At 35.4% G+C, this 16,787-nt stretch overlaps 1 protein-coding gene across 1 annotated transcript; it reads right to left on the bottom strand.

Annotated features, from left to right (window-relative positions):
- Window positions 1-269: 269 nt before the first annotated feature.
- LOC143579778 (sodium/calcium exchanger NCL2-like) lies at window positions 270-8,161 on the bottom strand. Its single transcript, XM_077062985.1, has 7 exons — window positions 7,864-8,161; window positions 6,183-6,371; window positions 5,717-5,898; window positions 5,463-5,581; window positions 4,733-5,006; window positions 4,143-4,445; window positions 270-530 (listed from the first exon to the last, which is right to left on the bottom strand). Exons 1-7 carry the CDS (start codon window positions 8,159-8,161, stop codon window positions 285-287), a joined length of 1,611 nt encoding a protein of 536 aa, XP_076919100.1. The 3' UTR covers window positions 270-284.
- Window positions 8,162-16,787: the final 8,626 nt, after the last annotated feature.

Below are 16,787 nucleotides of genomic sequence, written 5' to 3'. Positions count from 1 at the left end.
TAGGCCCATATATAGCACCGTAGCTTATTGTATATTTTACATGTAAATGACGACCAATCAGAATTTAAGATAAGACTATATAATTTACAAGTCACACATCCTGTATATACAGTGGCGGATCCAGGAATTTTTTTTAGGTGGTTCCCTCTTAATTTATAAGGTGGTTCCTACGCGTCTTCTATATATCCGTACACTATTATTTCGAAACTCGGGTGGTTCCGGGGAACCACCCGTTTGTATGCTGGATCCGCCAATGTGTATATATCATTAATATATTCTACTAATTACCAACCCCACACCTCGATAAGCAAATACAACATGAGTAACGACATAGGGTACATCATATAAATCACATATCCGGTCCAAAGTGGGTAAACTGTCCTCGTACTAGTGAAAACTGCCATCATTCCACATATTATCAACACAACCAAAACCTGAGCCGAGGCATCCCATGCCAAATCTCGTACATATACAATAAAAAGAAATGTCGTCAAACTACTCATACTACTCATGGAGACTCCTGAATAGATCTGTAAAATGATAACATATATAATTAGGGCGTTTCACTAGTGGACATACGCAACATTTTTTTTCTTTGGGTCGGTTTAAAAATTCTGGAGGTTGGTTACAAAATGGTAATATACTAACGTATAAAAAATAGAATTTTAGGTACCATGCCCCACACCTTATAGGCTAGATCCGTCACTAAATTAGATTGTTTTTTATCGTTAAGATAGTTTAAACTGATTCTTCTTTGATTAAAATGTTTTAGATGATGCATGTATTTGTTACATCCGTTAATTTCGGGTCACTTTTGTTATGTAAACCCGACCCCGTTTGTAACCCGAACATTTCAAATATATAAAATATTGGTTTTTTGTCATTTAGAATATATAAAATATATAAAATATGAGATTTTTGTATTATGCATTGTTTGACCATTTAAACATACCTATTTTCATGCAAACCATAAAAGAATCTTTATATCCAACCCTTCACTCCTTCCCTATATACACACACCCATCTTCTTCATTTTACTCTTGCTACATCTCCAAATTCTCTCTCAAACTCCATAGATTCAAGGTTGTTATTTCTTATGTATTCTTGAAGATTTGACTTCTCAAGTCAAACTAACCATAGTCTTTCATTCTAACTTGTTCATCTAACATTACTAACACTTGAATATGGTGGTACAACATATATATAATACACACCCCTTGTTATCTTTGGTAGTTACTTCTCCAACTCCGGTTGATTAAGTTTCAGACCTCGTAATGCAAGGTTTCATGGAGGACTTCGTGTTCTTGATATATATACACACACATAACTTGTTTGCACATACTAACCATGACTAACTTCTACACTTTTTAGTTTTTTTTTTGTCATATTTATGAAGTTCCATGATGGAGGTTGGTAGATACTAACCTCGGTTTAACCGTAAATAGTCCAAACCATGAACCGAACTTTTTACTAGTTTGTTAAAATAGTTGTTTAAACATGTTTAATGTTAGATTCGAGTTTCAAAAATCATTTTTACAAGTTCCTTGATATTAAGCATGTGGAATCCATCTATGAACTCGTTGGGAGATGGAAACCGAACCAAACTGAAACTTTTGCTTAAAAGACTTGTTAAGTTTTTAGTTGTAAACATATTTTTCATTTATATAAATTATTATACAAGATCTATGATATTTGGGCATGTAGAAACCATCAAGGAACATATTGTGAGATAGAAAACGAACCAATCCAATTTTTACTCGCTTAAGACACATAAGTGTGTTTTTAGTAATCAAGACTTATATATTTCTCTAAAAATAGTTTACAAAATGATTTTTATTATTTTCTTAAATACTTGGAAATGTTGGATCCAACTTGATCTCATAACATAGTTTGGACCGACAAAACCGAATACTCGCTTAACGTACGTTGTTAGTTCTAAAACAATAGATCTGCATACTTTGTTAAGTCTTATAAAGTTTTATTGAGTTATCTCATAACATTCATCATTTTGGAAAGTTGACTTTGGGTTTGACCAATTATCAAGACCCGAACCAACAACCAGAACACTCGTTAAAGACCCGTTTTAATATCTTTGTCCCAAAGGAACTTGCATTTAGCATTTCCCTCACCTTATTACTTAACATAGGTTAAGTAAATATTGAGGTTAGATACTTTAACCCGGTTTTAAATAAACTTACATTTTTAAAGAGTTATTATTATAAATTCTTAAATAGTTACATTTGAAACCTTGAACTTTAATTGTTTAATTTTTGCAAAAATTATTTTATTTAAAGATCTTCAAGACAACCTTTCTAAATCCAAGACTTTCTTTTATTTAGGCTTCATACGTTAACTCGTCGTTCTGCAAATCTTCAAATTACCAACTTTTCAAGTTTATTACTTGAACGTGCGTAACTTCATACCCCATTTTTCTATATTTTGTTTTGGGGTGACATTTCATACTTATTCAAATCAAATGCTTTATACTGGAGCCTTAAACCACAAACGTTAATGTATACTTTACTTAAATAAATGCTCGATTTGGTGTTCTATGCTTACATGATTATATGTTTATGTGTTTACTTCTTTTGGAAGATTGAATCATAAATCCGTGAACTATATGGTATTCTCTTATAGCACGGTGCCGTTAATGTAATCTTATTAACGACCTGATGAAATCTGAATCTATTTGGTATTCTCTTATAGACGGTGCCGCTAATGCATTCTTATTAGCGACCTCATATTATCCAAATTATTGCTATTTATTTGTTGTTTCGTATACAAGATTGTGGCTTTTCTTATTATATACATATATGATTAAAAAACTATGAATTGCTCACCAACCTTTGTGTTGACAAACTTTATTTTATGAAATGTTACTGGTTTGCATTTAGGTTGATCTTGGATGCTTGGAGAAAACGTCACAAATGCCTTTAAGATAACAATGAACAATATTTGATTTGATACATTTTGTGATATGTTGTTGTATTCGACTTATGAATATTGTTATGTGACATTTTCGATGTGTGAAATGAAATGAGTTTGTTAAATATTGTCGCTTTAAATAGTGTCATACGCTTATAGGAAATCGTTACAGCTCTACATGTTCCACCGCCTTTGGTCGGGGTGTGATAGCATTCCTCTACCATGTGTATCTAGTCATCCCATGATAGGATTTTATTTATGTTATTTTTGAATAATTCAGGATTTGAATACTCAAATGTTGATAAATTTGTTTTAGGTAATTCTTTATATTATTTTATTGATTCTTCATATTTATTTTTGATAAATATTTTAGTGACCCATCCTATCCACCTAAGACGAAATTCATAACTTGGAAAACCTCTGGCTAGACCAATTGACCTTTGGTTCTTAGCTACAAGATTACCGGGGCATAGCCCGATGAACAAAATATTAATATTCCGTCTCCGTTGTTAAAAAAACGTTAATTAATAGGCTGAAGATTTTTTTTAATAATGTTAATACAGGTTCAAATGTTTAGAAGTCTCATTTGATACCCTCTAGTCTCTAGGCTCCACCAATGTTGTAAAAGTAGGTCTACAAGGCCGAGTACTTGCTTCAAGGTATGGTGTTGATGAGAGTTTCTTTAACTCCGCCTAGTTACTAAAAATTGTTCAAAGGTGGTCAACATAAGCCAGAAATACATCTAGTCGGTTAACTTTAGCCTATTTTAACTTAAAAATACAACATAATTCGTATTTCTATAATATTAAAAAACGAATATCATTTTTTTAATTATTTATTAACAATTTTTAGAATAATTTTGTATTTAAAAATGTATTTCTCTTATTTATATTGATATTCACTTATTTTGTTATAAATATTAGTAAACTTATGATATTTGAAATATATATATTACACAAAAAAATAATTTTCTTTATATTTATCATGTCCGAGTACTTCCCGAGTACTCCCTCAAAGGGAGTCGGCCGTCTAGGGACCGCCTAACGACTTTTGCAAGGGGTCCACTATACATAAAAAAAACCACGCACCATAATTAATATTATACACATGTTAATGTCATGTGATCCTAAACAAGGGAAACCCATAATTAATTTAAGTGATCTAAACCTTCACCAAGAAAATATTAAGTAGAAGAACGGAGAGTAGTGCGCATGTACCTGAGAAAGGGTTAAAGATGCGGCTCGTTCAGTCTTTTGGCTTGCAGAGGTTATTGCTGATAATAGACTAGCTATGTTAGAAGCACACGGTATTGTAAAGTATGGGATGAGGAAGGAAGGGACGTTTGCATCATAAGAAAGATTCACAACGTTTGTTTTTAGTGGTTTTGCGACAAGAAACGTCACAACACTGCCAAAGAGAACTAGCGACAAAGCTTCTAAGAACTCGAATACCGAATTCGAACTTTGACTGTTATGGCTTTCCATAGGTATCAAAGTTGTTTGTTGTTCTTCATTTGCGTCCTATACAAATAAATATAATACCACCTTACTATCTTGTTTATATTTTTCAATTTTGGCAAGAACAAAAAGAAGGTATACTTGATAGAGTATTCTTTTATGTAAAATACAATTTAACTCTATTATGTGTGATTGTGTGTCTTTTACATACAAAAGACGCGTGTCATTATACTCCTAATCTTTTTTTAAGAAAAGAGCCTCGATTTTAGAGTTTGCTTGAGGCCTTAAAAAATGTTGAGTCAATGTTAATTAACATGCCGAATCATATATGCTTAGAAATAGAAAGTTACCCCATTAATAACGGGCTTAATAAAGAAGCTAAGGGGGCTATAATCGTTCTGAGAGCTCGATTTCCTTGCTTCCTTAACCCATTTGGTTAAAATCCGAACAAACTCATTTTCTTGAATGATCTCATCGCCTAAGGAGTCGAATTGTTCCATGATCTTTTGAACTAGGTCATCACTTATTTTACCATCTTCCTGCAATTGTATCCCCAATATTAAAGTTTTCAGCTCGGCATTCGACACTTTGCCATCATGATTTACGTCAACTGCCTCATAAATTCTGAAAATCAAATGAAAACTTCAATCATAGTGATTTGTTATAACTGAAAACCCTCAATTTTTAAGACAATACTAATTAATTGTATATACTTATTTCGTTTATTTTATCAGTTTACGACCCCATAGATAAGATATAGCTAGGCTTTTTTTAGGAATTGCTACTTGTATAACCCGGGATATTACATTCGGGCCATCTATATATAATCACATTATGTGACGTCTAATCCATCACCATTTCAAACGACCGTGAAAAATAGTTTTCGAAATTTGAAATGCTAAAAACAGCCGTCTGAATACTATTCAAACGGCTGTTGTGACCAATAATTTTCGAAGTTCGCCTTTTTTTCTAATGTTTTGTGGGCAACCATTTGATTGTGTGAAATCAAATGGGAATCATGTAGATATAGCATGACCCATTACATTAAGATATTTTTCCATTCTCATTACAGGTACTAACTCTTTAATTAGGTGCACATTTGGCTTTCCTTTTGTAGACAGTAGTGTCTGCAATTTGCTACTGACAAAAGTTTGTGTCACATAGTCGAATATCCTGTTTTGAACCCATGGTTTGAAGATCTGCATGTAAATTATAAAGAATTATAAAGAATTATTTTCAGTGATATATGAAATTTTATATTTTTCATGTTCATTAGCCAACAAAAGTTGTGGGATTTGTATATTGTTCGAAATACAAGAAGCTAGCTAGCTAACCTGATACATAATGTAAATAATGTAGAGACACAACACAAGGATGAGGGTGACTAAAAGTATCACTCGGGTTACTGATGTTGAGCCGATGATTGCTGGGTGTTGGAGGATGACAAAGGGGATCAATGACACAAGCATGATTCTCGCGGTGTAGCTTGTTTCGATATCAGTTGTTACACCATATGCTAAAAAGTACAATCATAAGGAAGACATAATAAACAAAAAATTAAGTTGATATTTTACTATGTAAACACACATATCTTCTTAAATAATAACAATGTTTTAATATTTCTTTTTATTGGTTCTGGATTTTATGAATGTATAGTATAATTATAAGAATCTACCTATTTATTAACTGTTTTTATCTAAGTTGATGTTTTTTACCCGACCCGTTTTAGCCAGACTATTTTTTTTGCTTTTGTATCAAAAGTTTCTGGATTCGTCACTTGTTTTTTGCACTATTCCGTACCTGTTAATTTTGTTAAAAAAGATGGCTCATCTTCTCCAAGGGAGTCATTATCATCATCATTATCATCTGCCATATTATAGTTTCCAAATATTATGACAGAGGGCCAAATCAGTGTTAGATTCATAACTGCTGATCCTGTTAGAACACTGATCCTATACGCACCTTCCTCATCAGCCGATAATCCTGACTCTGAAAAATTAATAACAAATATTAATATTTTGTTTGTAATTAATTTCTTGTATTTGCATCACGCTAATTTTCCCCTATCTAAAAGTAAATATCGTTACATTTCCCCCCAAAAAAACTTACTATTATTACATATTGTAACTTTATAACAATGTATATATTGAACTTGGATTAGCATGTGAAGTACCATGCATTGTTAAAGATCATGTTCAAGAAAATCTTTCTGAACAAAGAACATATATTGCAAATTTTTAGAGAATGTAAAATGATACTATTTTGATGAATATTTAAACATTTTGTTGAAAATGTGTCAAATTCAGGGCAACAAAAAAGGTATGAGAAATTGATTTTTTTCAACTTATATATAACCCTGAGAAACAGTTATACATAGTGCTAGAAACACTACTAGAAAATGGCTGCTTTTGCTACAATGTTTCCTACAAGTATCCACAAATTTGCAACAAGAATCCACAAATTTTCGGCAACAAATGACCTGTTCAACGGCTATATATATTGACTTTTTTAAACTCGAAATGATTACATTAAAGTGGCAGGCAGATGGACAACAAATTGTTGCAACAGTTGTCTCTAGCAAGATATCCAACAAAAGTTTATTCAATTACTACGGTAGAAAATCTGTTGCTACAGCATGTTTGAACCAAAGTGAGACAAATATCATTGTCACAAAAATATCAATTTTTTTGTGGTCAAGCAGGCAATATGTGACCGACAAAAAAATGATTGAAAATTGAAGACCGCAAAAAGGCCCCAAATTTAGCTACAGTTTAAGGACTGAAATCAGAACAGTCACAAATATAGCTGCTAATCAAGTCGCGAATTGTCGCAAACTTTGCAACTGTTTAGAAACGGGTGAACATCCATCGCAAACTTACTACAGGTAAATAGTTGATAAATTTGATCTCAAAATAACCTTAGTCGCAAAATTGGATTACCCGTTTACATATAGAGGGTGTTGCCACCATATTATTTGTTGCAAAACTGTCGCAAAAATCCATTGCGACGGATATGATTTGCTATATCGTGTTGCCACAAAAATTGCAGTGGCAAATACCCAATTTTCAAGTAGCTATAAATTAATATTGTATTCTAAGTCAAATATACCATTAATATATAAACGTTCACAACATTAGTTGTCTATGATTCCTCAAATATGAAGTTACCTAACATGTTCAATTAATTTAGAATGTAAATGCATTATTTAAAAATGTAAAGACAGAGAAAAAATTACGTTTCAGTTCACAAGAGAACCAAATGTCCAAAATACACCTTAGTAGAGTTCTAATGTTTGAACTTTTTCGTTTCCGCTATATTCCTACCACATACTCTTGAAGGTCAACTATCTATCACATGATTTAGTTTATCTGATCTAGTTGGTTAGCAAGGTATTGAGTCATTGAAGGTCCAAGAAGTCATGGTTACCAAAAAAATATCAAGAATACCACATTAGCAATAATAGTAGGGAAATGAAGCTTACGAAGGACGAGGAAAATTGTAGGGAAGTTGGCAAGAATATGGAAGAAACTGGCACCATATATACCCGGCCCGATCAACCCGAAAAACATATTGGATCCGTCTGAAACATAGCTTTGACCAACCGACATCAAGTACTGATAAACCACAACCAAGAAAAACGTACCCCAAGTCCCACTCGTGCATGGCAAGAACCCATATTCAGGTTCACATGTCACCGTTGCACCCTTTGTCTTGCCACAAAAACCTATTAAAATCACCAACAAAGTAACCAAACTCCCATTTTTTGTGTGAATTTTCATCCTTGGCTTTAACTTTATTGGCTAAATGTTGCGGAACCTAGACCTCGCAGTTACTCGAGGGCTTTCCCTTTAACACAAATGACGTATGCGACTAGCCTTTGGAAACTTTAGGGGAATTTATGGAGGTTTGTTTATATGAGTCATTTTATAGATGACAATGGTGTTGAGTATGATTTCCGATTAAATGATAGGTATTTTTCTTGATTCTTTAAAACTTTTGAATGCCATAGCATGTTTTAAAAATGGATTAACCGTATACTACGTTAGATTAATTTGAGAAAATCAAGATATGGGGTGGAAGTGTTAGTTTCAAGATGGTATGAGCACGTGAGATGACTTGATCAATTGGTCTATAGTCTAAACGGATAATTATACGCAAATATTTTGTTCTACTTTTTCTACACGTCAAAAGTTTATTAGTTCACATTAGATTGCACAATAACTGACCTGACAACCAAACCAAAACTGAAGAGGGTGGAACCGATAATCGTATGTTTGGGACCGGTTTGGTGTTTTAAAAGATGAGCCGGTTTGGAATTAATGGTTCAACAACCAATTGCTATATAAACAGGTTTCAAACAAGTTCTGGCCATTTAAAAAAACTAGCCACTGGATGACGGCTTAAATGTTAAGTAATTCAAACTCCTTCTGGAAGCTTTTCGTATTGCATGGATGCTGCTGAATAAGTCTTTGACATGTGCTAGTTGTTATTTTATGTTATTTAAATTTCTCAATAATAGGCAAGTGAAGTCCCCACTTGACTAGGTTGTTTCTGTTTGGTAGTTGAGCTTTTTATGCTCATTCTCTTAGTATTTAAATCATGTGTGTACTACAGTATTCATTATCACTTTCAAGTAATCAAAAAACCCTAAAGCTTCCGTTTCATTATTGTGTTTGCTCTATTATCTTTCTAAAATACCAACAAGCTGTGTGATCGTTTTCTGACCATTTTGACCGTTATTTTTTTGCACTCTTAGGGCCATTTTCCCCCATAATAGTACTATGGTAGTATAAATAGATATTGGCTGTTTTGGTTAGTCACAACAATTGAAAACACAAAAACACTCTAAAAATATGCAAAACCACACTCGTTTACATGCATCTAAAGTTTTAACTAAGGCGACCAAGCAATCTCAAGCATCGGTTAGTGTTGGTGTATCCTCAACCTATGCCCAAGTTGTGCAAAGTTTATCAACAAATCAATACCCTTAACACTTTAAACATTTTGATTTATGTTGGATGTCAAACGTAAATAAACGTACTCGTTGCCAAAATGTGGTACTATGAAACATCATGTAGAAAAACATTGCCTGCCGATGAAAATCACTCTCTCTCAAAGTCAATCACCAATAACGTTGTAACACCTTGAAAACATTGTGCCCAAAATGTCACTATATCATGTAGCAGAGAAAATTCTTCGCCCGAAGGCGCACTGCGATTAAACCCGGGTTAGGTTGCGTTCAAACTTGAGATCTTGTGGTTTTTATCTCATATCTTCGCTTCCTCTCGAATGCAATTGAGCTAAAACATTAGTCTTCTTAGATTTACTAAGTTTTAATAAAATACTTAAACAAAACAAAACATATGATATATGGCTAGTTAAATTAATTGTTTATGAAATGAAAATCTCTTGGCTACTTCATGAAATGAAGCTACCCACACTCTAAAGAGTGGCATTATATTTTAGACTTTCTTAATTAACTTGAATTTATTTTGGTTTTGTTTTATGTCAATTTCCAAATTGTTTGAATGCTCCGCTACTATGATTTTTAATTTATACCGGTGAAACTAATATGCTATGATCACCAACCTTGAGGCTTTCCGGGATCCTGGTCTTACATATATAATGTTTTAAGTGTAAGGAGTTTGGACATCGTATAAATGGATGTCCAAAACGTGAGAAAAATGAGAGATCAATCTAATTCGGTCCAAGTTGATGAACCACATTTTGTGATGGCAAAACAGAACTTGAAAAAGGTTAAAAATTCGTAAATAGAGCTCACAAAATGCAGTAATTTATGTGAACAACAAAGACAAATATATTATAACATGGGTTTGGATCAAATACAATGAAATTAACGTGTCAATTGTGAGAATCAAATAGAGTTTTTATATATACAAGTAAAGTAATTATGTAATTAAAATATAGAGTAATTTGTAATTACATACTTACTCTATGATTTAATTACATAATTACTCTACATGTATATATAATTACACTACTTAATTCTTACAGTTAGCACATTAATTTCATTTGTACGTTAACTTTTCTCATTATAACATAATTAACAAATTGATTAAAAAACAATTTTTCTACCATTATTTAATGTTTCATGCAATTTTTCTGGCTTACTAAACATGGAGGAGACTAAACCAGAAGCAACTTGTCAATATATTAATTATTCGTTTATGCTTTATAAAGTAAATTATGTCACGTTTGATTGGGACAAATAAAAGAAATGAGAAAACAATTCATCTTTTATGCCTGCACATTGGATCTGCATTCGCATGACAAAGTAAAATGTACAAAAGTACGACTAACAATAAGTTATTTTTTTTATAAAAAAATTGTGAACGAATTTATGGCCGAAATTTATATTTACATGAAGATATGAAATGCTATTTTCTTATTTTATATTTTCTTAAATAAAGTTACCATCGAGTTTAGTCATTTACGACGGATCATTATTATTTGTAGCTACTTTGGGATCTCGCTTGTTTAATTTTTTCGTGGTTATGTTGTAACATCACGTAAAATTCGGGCCAAAAAATGTCAAGTTTTCAAAGTCAAGGGACCAATTCTGCCAATTTCCAAACTCCAGGGACTAAAATGTAAAATCTGTTTTATTAACCCATCGCGCTACGCGACAGGTTCAAGAAAGACACCCATCGCGTACCGCGATGGGGTGTCTGACACACATTGACACGTGTGCCACGTGGCACACGGTGGCAACGCCTGCTGCCACGTGTCGACACGTGGCAGGTCTACGCGCTGACTCGGCAACCCTATATCGCGATACGCGATGGGGGAGCTAGGGAGCCCATCGCGTACAGCGATGCGGTCCGATTTCAGCCTATAAATAGGCAGCTCCGGGTTTGATCCAAGCATACCAAATTTTCACACACATACTCTCTGTCTAGACTCTCTCACTACCTCGTAAAGCGTGCCCACGATCCGTCTCGATAAACGTGCCCCGAAACCTCATTTTCCGTGGCCGTTACCTCGATTTCCTTGCCATTCTTCGACATCCCAAACAAGAAGGAAGTGCTGCCCCGACGACCCGGCGATTTCCTCGAAGTGCGTGCCGAGAAGTGTTGGTGTCTCGAAAAGCGTGCCAAGTGAGGAGCAAGAGTTTGCAAGGAAGGACTGTTGATTGAGCGGCGTCGAAGTGCTGCCCAAGTGTCAAGGGTATTTCTAAGCCAATCAAGGTAGGCATAATGCCCGACCAAAATAATATTAAAATATTATAAAGGCTTAATGCCTAAGTCGGAATTATACTCGATGAATATAAAAGAAAAACGAAAATAACAAAGAAAAGAAAAAAAGAATATATATATATATATATATATATATAAGTATATATATAAGTATATAATTATTCTTTGTTATAGAATATATTATTTAAGTATTATGAGTATACATAAAGAAAGAAATACGTTTCTTAATGAAGAAGAAACGTCGGGTTTTATAAACTAAAGGTTTATTAATATTACTTTTCAACTAAAGGTTTTAAAGTAAAATGAGATAATGAACTAAAGGTTCATCGAGATAAATAAGACTAAAGGTCTTAAGCCGGATCGTGTATCCGACTAACAAAGGTTATACTCGTACTATAGGTGCGAGATAGCAAGAAGGGAACTCACGGACGGTGTTGGAAACCGATCCCTATCAAAAGGTGAATACGCCCCACTTTTACAAACTTGTTTTCAAACAAACAAACGTGTTATGTGTAAAACTTTACATGAGGCTACGTGTCTCTAAAAACATTATAAATATGAGTATAAGCCAGCCCTCAGGCTATGGTATACGTTTGTCTGGATCCTTACATATGTGGAACGCGGTGGGCACATCGCACCACGCTTGGTCAAGACCTCCAGCCACGATGGGCCGGACCTAAGTTACGTCCGAGTGGGGAATGGTCATGTGTATATTTATGGTACCTAAGTTATGTCATAAACTCTGCGGTGTTTCGCTGAGGTGACCTAGTGCAGAGACTCGAGTTTATGATGATTGTTTAACTTGATTATTCCTAAGCCAAGATGGGCCTAGACTTACGTGGTCTCGAGGGGTGATTAAGTAAAGAAAATATTTTTAGCGTCAGCATATTCACCAACATTCGTTGCTGACGTATTTTATTTACATTTTGCAGGTAATCACGAATAGAGCTTGCAAGACGAAGGAGCTCAAGAATCCGATGGCTCGGATAATTTTGTGTAAATATAAAATATGGTGGTTTTGTAAAACATATAAACAAGTAAAACTCGTCTTTTGTATTGTAAATATTTTAATAACGATCATTTGTTTTTATAAAGTCTTACGCTTAAACCCGAACTCTGATTTATTTACAAATATGATACCAACTATGGTTCACACTCCTAGGCCCGAATTGGGGGTGTGACAGGTTGGTATAAGAGCCATCGATCTTAGCGAATTGGGTATCATAAAACAATACCCAAGCTTCGATTCAAGCGTAGGAAATATTTACTTGTTTATTTGAATAGGGATAAGATTGGTTGGTAACCATTTCTTTTCCATCTCTTCAATCTAAACCACCTATCAAGATGTCTTATGAAGAATTAATAAAATATTATGATCATGAAGTAAGAAGAGCAAGGAAGTATTATAAGTTTCCACAAGGAATCATGAGAAAGGATTACTTTGAATCATTCTTCAACGAGGAACACAACCAAAACCCTAACCCAAGTCCAATCTACCACCTAGACAATACCCCACATCAAACATATCAACCCCCAAGACACTCTAGCTATCATCCCACAAGTCTACCAATGTATCAACCATCCGAGATCCCGACTTACCAACCATCCGAAGAGCCACAACACTACCCGACCGGATATTTGCCAAATCTACACCCTTCATACGCTTTCCTCTCAAATATCCCAATCAAGGAGGAACCAAAGTCTTCTTCATCATCCGACTGGATGCAGTGTCATTCCGACCAACGAAGGTGGCATACCGGCACATCAACCATGGATACTGCCAATTCTCACATCAACAAAGCAGGACCATCCCACAAGCCCAAGATGAGGGTGACAATGCCATACGAGAAGATTCACATACCGGCAATGACCGAAGAGGAACTAGAACCAGAAAAGGAACCGAAAGAAAGAACTGATTCCGAGGAGGAACATCCGGACAATCCGAATGAAGTAACCACACCAATGGATGAGCAACACTCAACCCCAAGCTATGGATACGTAGATCCATATATAAAGTTTCTCCATGAACTCAAGGGACATGCATCGTCAAGTTTTCCACCATACCAAGACGAGATTCCATCTATTGAAGAACAAGCCAATGAAATCCGTGAACAGAATGAAGCTGCCGAGGCATTCTTCAACTATCCCTACGATGTGACGACGTCTCCGTATCCTAACCCGAAAAACCACTATGACATTGTGATGATGGGTTACCGCGACCCACCTCCAAGATACGGTATCCTACGGACATACCACAGTCCCAGGAGGAACATTTGGATCGAACCTTACAAGAAACGGATGAGTTAAGAAAGAAGATAGATGCTGATGGAAAGAATAAAAAGAAGATAGGAGACAAACTTCTTCGCAAATGCAACAAACTTACAAAAGTTGTGAAGAAGTTTATGAAGGATTGAGGAAATAAAGATGACATGTGAAGTTTATGTGTATAAAATAGTTTGTATGATATGTGTGAAAGTATGTAACATATGTAATAAGGATAGGACCTTATATACCGTTTAAACGATATATAAGTATGTTGTAAAATAATATACATATCATTTATGATATGTATATGATTGTGAAATAAATAAAACTTATATAATAAGAAAAGAAATGTGTTAAATTTCAGATAAAATAAAAGTTTAAAAAGAAAAAGAATGTCTAGACAAAGTGATAATCGAGAGGCATCCCGAAAGGAAGCCGAAAAACGAGAATTGAGAGGGAAGGGTCCTGAGAAAGAACGAGAGGAACCGATTCCCGACAAATATATGAATCAGATACAACAAATGATTAGAAAAGCTGTTCAAGAAGAATCTGAAAATAGATCCCGTTTTAGACAAACAAAACATACTCAATCCGAAAATCCTTCTCGAAAATCTGTTTCTAAACACCGTACTCGACCTTCACGTGAGGAAGAGAGTGAGCATGATTCAAACGCCGATGAGGGTGTTAGAAAAGAATTTAAGAAACTAAAGATAAGTGGATGCTCGTTTAAAGACTTTAAGTATTATGGGCCGAAAGAATTCCACGGTGACAAGGGAGCCATCACAACGGTGAGGTGGCTCGAGGAGATGGAAACGATAGTAATTACGAGCAAATGTTTTGAAGAGGAGAAAATACAATACCCCGCCCTGATGTTTAAAGGTGAAGTACTCGAATGGTGGAACACGCTAGTGATGAGTAGAGGAAGGGAGGTAATGTACAATTGACGTGGAATGAGTTTAAGGAGTTAGTGATGACGAAATTCTGTCCGATGCATGAGATAGATCAAATTCAAACCAAGTTCTTGGCTCACAAGGTTATTGGAACAATCCTTCGTGAGTACAACACTAAGTTTCATGAATACTGTCATTTGGTTCCCCAGCAGGTTACCCCCGAGTCCAGCAAAGTCACGCGTTACATATGGGGATTGTCACGAGAGAGTCGTGACATGGTGAGGTCACACTCGCCACAAACCGCTGACTCCGCAATGGAGTTAGCTGGATACTTGATGGGCGGAATGATCCGCAACAAAGAAGAAGATAGAAAAATAGTAACAACACATGACTCAAGAAAAGGTGGAGATACCCGCTTCAAGGGTAAAGATCAACGAAGGTCTAGCTCCAACCTCGGCATCCCTCAATGCAAAATTTGCAAGAAATATCATAGGGGTAGATGCAACCTTGCTTCGCGAGTCTGTGAATCATGTAACCGACCCGGCCACGCTACGACCGATTGTTGGAAGAAGAAGATGACCTGCTATAATTATAAAGAGATAGGGCATCTTAGCTTCGAGTGTCCCAAGAATAAGCCCGCGACTGGTGGTGCGGGTGGCAGCGGTCAGAAGAACGAGCCCAAGAAAGGCAATGCAAGAGTCTTTGTTCTTGATACGAAGAAAGCGGCCGACACACCGGAAATGATTACCGGTACGTTCCTTGTTAATAACGCTTATGCTAGAGTCTTGTTTGATTCGGGTGCCAACTTAAGTTTTATAGATTATAAGTTTTGTAGTCTATTAAACGAACCTTTAATAGATTATAAGTTTTGTAGTCTATTAAACGAACCTTTAATAGATTATAAGTTTTGTAGTCTATTAAACGAACCTTTAATCAAACTTAATAAAACTCTAAGCGTCGAGACCGCTAATGGCGAAACCATCAAAATCACCGAAGCCTTAGAAAATGGAACAATCTTATTAGCCGGTTATGTTTTGCCTATTCATTTATTACCCATGACTCTTGCTGGTTTTGATGTTGTATTGGGTATGGATTGGTTATCTGACAATCATGCTCATATCCTTTGCAAAAGCAAGACCGTTGAACTTCGGGCCCCTAATAAACGTACAATACGAATTGAAGGGGATAAAGACGCGGGCCAAGTTACCCTAATTTCCATGATAAGGGCTAACAAGTGTTTAAATCAAGGATGCTTAGCATTCATGGCCTACGTTACCGAAGAATCAAAACCCAAAGAAATCAAAGACGTTCCTGTTGTTTCTAATTATGCCGATGTATTTCCCGACGAACTCCCCGGCATTCCTCCCAATCGTGAAGTAGAGTTTAGAATTGATCTTATTCACGGTACTGCTCCGATCGCAAAAGCGCCTTATCGCCTCGTGCCAACCGAGATGAAGGAACTAAAGAAACAACTCGACGAGCTCATAGAGAAAGGCTTTATCCGACCAAGTTCATCACTATGGGGAGCGGTAATACTGTTCGTTAAGAAGAAAGACGGATCCATGCGGATGTTCATTGACTATCGAGCTCTCAACAAAGTGACAGTCAAAAATCGTTATCCACTTCCGCGTATTGATGATCTATTTGACCAACTTCAAGGTGCTAGATTCTTTTCAAAAATCGATCTTCGCTCTGGCTATCACCAACTTAAAGTTCAATCCGAAAACATTCCGAAAACCGCTTTCCGAACAAGGTATGGACATTATGATTTCACGGTCATGCCGTTTGGACTTACTAATGCTCCAGCTGCGTTTATGGACATGATGAACCAAATCTGTAAGCCTTACTTAGATAAATTTGTGATCATTTTCATCGACGACATACTCATTTATTCTAAGTCCAAGGCCGATCACGAAGTCCATTTACGAACCTTACTTGAGATTCTTATAACCGAGAAGTTGTACGCCAAGTTCTCGAAATGCGAGTTCTGGTTACACGAAGTACAATTTTCTTGGTCATGTTATCAATGTTAA

Source organism: Bidens hawaiensis, unplaced genomic scaffold (genome assembly GCF_021521415.1).
Source record: "Bidens hawaiensis isolate Kalapana, Puna unplaced genomic scaffold, B.hawaiensis_p1.1 tig00029948_1, whole genome shotgun sequence".
Classification (NCBI taxonomy): domain Eukaryota; kingdom Viridiplantae; phylum Streptophyta; class Magnoliopsida; order Asterales; family Asteraceae; genus Bidens; species Bidens hawaiensis.
The sequence above is the reverse complement of the archived record's forward strand: the minus strand, read 5'-3'. Positions and strand labels throughout refer to the sequence as shown.